Source organism: Rhinopithecus bieti, unplaced genomic scaffold (assembly GCF_001698545.2).
Source record: "Rhinopithecus bieti isolate Rb0 unplaced genomic scaffold, ASM169854v2 scaffold_29388, whole genome shotgun sequence".
NCBI classification, from domain to species: Eukaryota; Metazoa; Chordata; class Mammalia; order Primates; family Cercopithecidae; genus Rhinopithecus; species Rhinopithecus bieti.
In genome coordinates this window covers 818164-822537 of record NW_016813389.1, presented here as the reverse complement: position 1 = coordinate 822537, position 4374 = coordinate 818164, and the positions used below count along the sequence as shown (strand labels likewise).

General features: G+C 52.4%; 1 protein-coding gene across 2 annotated transcripts in view; it reads right to left on the bottom strand.

Annotated features, from left to right (window-relative positions):
• TBC1D13 (TBC1 domain family member 13) overlaps positions 1–3536 on the bottom strand; it is a 25387-nt gene extending 21851 nt beyond the window's left edge. The window contains exons 1-2 of one of the 2 annotated variants that reach the window (XM_017848320.1): positions 3366–3536; positions 2344–2417 (exon numbers count right to left, since the gene is read on the bottom strand). In XM_017848320.1, the coding sequence (XP_017703809.1) occupies positions 2344–2417; positions 3366–3388 (97 nt within the window). In that variant the 5' untranslated portion in view covers positions 3389–3536. The remainder of the gene's footprint in view (positions 1–2343; positions 2418–3365) is intronic. The other variant, XM_017848321.1, reaches the window with a different exon arrangement.
• Positions 3537–4374: the final 838 nt, after the last annotated feature.

Below are 4374 nucleotides of genomic sequence, written 5' to 3'. Positions count from 1 at the left end.
CGCACCACTATGCCTGGCTAATTTTGTATTTTAGTAGAGACAAGGTTTTACCATGTTGGCCAGGCTGGGCTTAAACTCCTGACCTTAGGTGATCGCCCGCCTTGACCTCCCAAAGTGTTAGGATTACAGGTGTGAGCCACCACGCCCGGCCCAGACTGGATACAAATTTTTTTTTTTTTGAGACGGAGTCTCGCTCTGTCGCCCAGGCTGGAGTGCAGTGGCCAGATCTCAGCTCACTGCAAGTTCCGCCTCCCGGGTTCACACCATTCTCCTGCCTCAGCCTCCCGAGTAGCTGGGACTACAGGTGCCCGCCACCTCACCCGGCTAGTTTTTTGTATTTTTTAGTAGAGACGGGGTTTCACCGTGTTAGCCAGGATGGTCTCGATCTCCTGACCTCGTGATCCACCCGCTTCAGCCTCCCAAAGTGCTGGGATTACAGGCTTGAGCCACCGCACCTGGCTGGATACAAATTTTTTTTTTTTTTTTTGAGACAGAGTCTTGCTCTGTTGCCCAGGCTGGGGTACAGTGGCATGATTTCTGCTCACTGCAACCTCCACCTCCCCGGTTCAAGCGATTCTTCTGCCTCAGTCTTGCAAGTAGCTAGGAGTACAGACGTGAGCCACCACTCCTGGCTAATTTTTGTATTTAGTAGGGATGGGATTTCACCATGTTGGCCAGGCTGGTCTCAAACTCCTGACCTCAGGTGATCCACCCGCCTCAGCCTCCCAAAGTGCTGAGATTACAGGTGTGAGCCACCATGCCCGGCCTGGAATGTTCTTTTGAGGATAACACTTTCTCATCCGTCCTCAGGATGAGGATACTCCTTCCTCAGGAGCAGCCTTTACCAACCACCATCTCATCCCAATTCAGGTCAGTTCCCCCCGTTATAAGCAATAATGGCTCTGTTACTATTTCATAGCATCTGTCATAAGTGGAACTGTTATATATATATATATAACAGTGGTGTGTTTTCTTAACGTCTGTAACCCCTACTACTGGGTAAGCCCCAGAAGGACAAAAACCACACTTATTATTCCCAGTGTCTAGCACAGAGCATTGCACATAGAAGATATTCCATACGTATTTGTGGAATATAAACTAAGCTATGAATGCTACGTATTTTGTGCTTTACCGGTATTATTTCATTTAATCCTCATGATAACCCCAGTAAGTAGGGAAGATTAGCATAATTGTCCTAAGAAGGAAAGTTAACTGTAAAACTCTTAACTACTAACACTGACTGCCTCCCCTTTGGGGCCTGTATTTCACTCCTGAACAGAAAGACAAAGTTCTCCTCCAATAATATCAGGAAGCTCACTAGAGCAGTTGCTGCTATAGTATCCATGGTACCATGAACATGAGCTAATGCCTCCACCTCAGAATCTATATGATGATGGCAAGGACCATATAAGAAGTTCTTTTTTTTTTTTTTGAGATGGAGTTTCACTCTTGTCACCCGGGCCAGAGTGCAATGGTGCAATCTCAGCTCGCTGCAATTCCCAGGTTCAAGAGATTCTCCTGCCTCAGCCTCCCAAGTAGTTGGGATTACAGGCAAGTGCCACCATGCCTACCTACTTTTTTATATCTTTAGTAGAGACTGGGTTTCACCATGTTGGCCAGGCTGTTCTCGAACTCCTGACCTCAGGTGATCCACCTGCCTCGGCTTCCCAAAGTGCTGGGATAACAGGTATGAGCCAAGGCGCCCGGCCAGAAGTTCTTGCTGGCAAAGTTACAGGGTCAAAAAAGTGACAAGAAGCGATGCAGAACACGTTGGGATATTTTTTAAAACAGGCAAAAAGAGAGTTATCTTTGTGCTGGCTGGGGCAAAGTCTAACACGGCAGGATCAGCTCCTTCAAGTCAGTGTCCCAAGGCTATTTGACCGCTAACCAAAGTTTACTGCCACCTCAGGCAGCTTAGACCCCAAGCCAGGGAGAGAACCAGGAACCACCCTGCAGTTAACCAAATTCGCCAACACAGGAAGCTGGCTAAGGAATGAGGGAGGACTGTCCTGGGCTCAAAAGGGTCCCCCCATTCTCATTCTCCAGTCTTCAGTCCTGTCCTGTTACTCTCAGGAATCTGGCACCTCCTGTCGAAAGCCTAAGGGCAAGGCACACTAAGTGTGGCCACTGCCCCTCTGGGAAACTCGTCCAAGCTCAAGGTAGTCACTGCCTGTTCAGCTCTACAGAATCTGGAGAAGGCCCCAAGTGTAATTTCCTTCCATGGCCCCAGCCCCCAGCAGCGGGGCCCTAGAGCTGACCAGGCGTGGCCTTGGGCACCGCCCCCGGTATTCTAGCCACAGGGCTGCTCTAGGGAAACCCTGAAAATAAAGAATGGCTTCTTACCACTAAAGCTGAGTTCCCGCAGCTTTTCCAAAGCAATTGAGGGCTCCTTCAGGACATCCTGGAAATCTGCAATTCTAGAAGGGGAGACAGGGAGGCAAATGAAGCACGCTCATATCGGCTCAGTGAGACCCACAGCCCTCAGCTCCCTCACACCGCCAGTTTCCAACCTGTGCCTCTCTCCTTTAGGACATAAAAATCACACAGGTCCTCACAAAAGACAGCTTTGGAGAACAACAAAACTATATTTCACTTCTTCCTCTACAACCAGAAACACAGAATGCCAGGGAAGAAACTTGAGAGATATTCTTGTCTAGAAGTTCCCAAATGAGGACCATAAAATTAGACACATTCCAATATTCTAATATTTAGTGAGCTGACATTTACTAGGCACTTCCTGCCGGCCAGGCCCGGTCCACAGCACAGCCACCAACTGAACTCCTTGGACCTCAGGAACCAGGAGTAATATGATCTGCAGACAATGGACAATGCTCACAAATATAACCATTACAAGACCTCTGGGCCTGCCAGAAGACAAGGACAAAGGGTTTAAAAAACACGTCCTGAAGGAAAACTGAAGAGTGAGCAAAATTCAGCCAATGCTGCAGGATCTGGCCTGGGGGAGGGGCCAGACTGGAGAATGCAAGTTCTCTAGCAATCTTAGTCAGAAAAAAGCACGGAGGACAGGGTGCACTTGGAGAGAGTACAGGAGCAGGAGACTCAAAAGGGGAAAGGGAGGGGCGGGGCATGGGGTCTGGATGAGGAAGACTCAGGGGAAGGGGGAAACCAGGGGTCCAGGATGAGGGAGGCAGAAGGAGTGACACCAGGGGCAGGAGAAGGGCCGCCTCTCCGTCCTTCCTGCAGTCCACAGGCAATGAGGTTAGGTGGACGCTCGAGACCTTCTGCCGGGGTTGCGGGGGGGGTCTGCCGATTCCTAGCCCCACCCGCGCTTCCCCCTTCTGAGGGGCAGAAGGGGCAGCCTGGCCAGGAGGGGCCCAGCCGGGTCAGGCCCCGTAGCCCCTTACCGGCTCTTGTGCAGACTTGACATGGTGTTGACTTCCGGACCCCCCAGCTGCCTCCGCCGCCTGCGCCTCGGCCGCCTGCGCCGCCACCACCGCCGCCCCCCAGGGACGCGGGGCTCTGGGCAAAATCCTCCGGCGGGAAACGCAGCCACTAGCCTGCGCGTTCCGCCGCCCCGGCCCCGCCCCGCCCCGCCGGTCACGTGCCACCCCTCTACTCTCACGCTTCCACCCGGTACCGGAGGCCACCGCCGACCTGGTTGGGCGGGGCAGCCTCGGGTCGGGTGGGCGTGGCAATAGCGGGCCGGGAGCCCCCAGCGCCGTGGACTCTGCCGGCCAAATTTGAGAACCCGCCGGTGACAGCGCAGACTGTATGTCTCTGGACTATTCCTTGCGCTTCCCTGGGCCTCAGTGTCTACTTACGCAATGTATCTGTCACCCTATCATCTTCCCTGCAAGCAACCCCCTGTAATTAACTACTGCAGGATTGTTACAGGAGTCTCGGCCTCCCCTGCTCAACTGGGTAGGCCCCCCAGCTTATCTTGGTCTCTGCAGAGTCCTCAAGGCCTGTATAGCAGGGACTCGCATGAACCACCGTGCCCGGCCCAACTTTTTTTTTTTATGAAAAGTATACCAGCCAACACTATAAAATGTTAGGAAGACAGAAAAAAACACACACACACACAAATGATATCTTAAGAAAAATAGGGGCCGGGCGCGGTGGCTCAAGCCTGTAATCCCAGCACTTTGGGAGGCCGAGACGCGCGGATCACGAGGTCAGGAGATCGAGACCATCTTGGCTAACACGGTGAAACCCCGTCTCTACTAAAAAATACAAAAAACTAGCCGGGCGAGGTGGCGGGCGCCAGTGGTCCCAGCTACTCGGGAGGCTGAGACAGGAGAATGGTGTAAACCCGGGAGGCAGAGCTTGCAGTGAGCTGAGATCTGGCCACTGCACTCCACTACAGCCTGGGCGACAGAGCGAAACTCCGTCTCAAAAAAAAAAAAAAAAAAA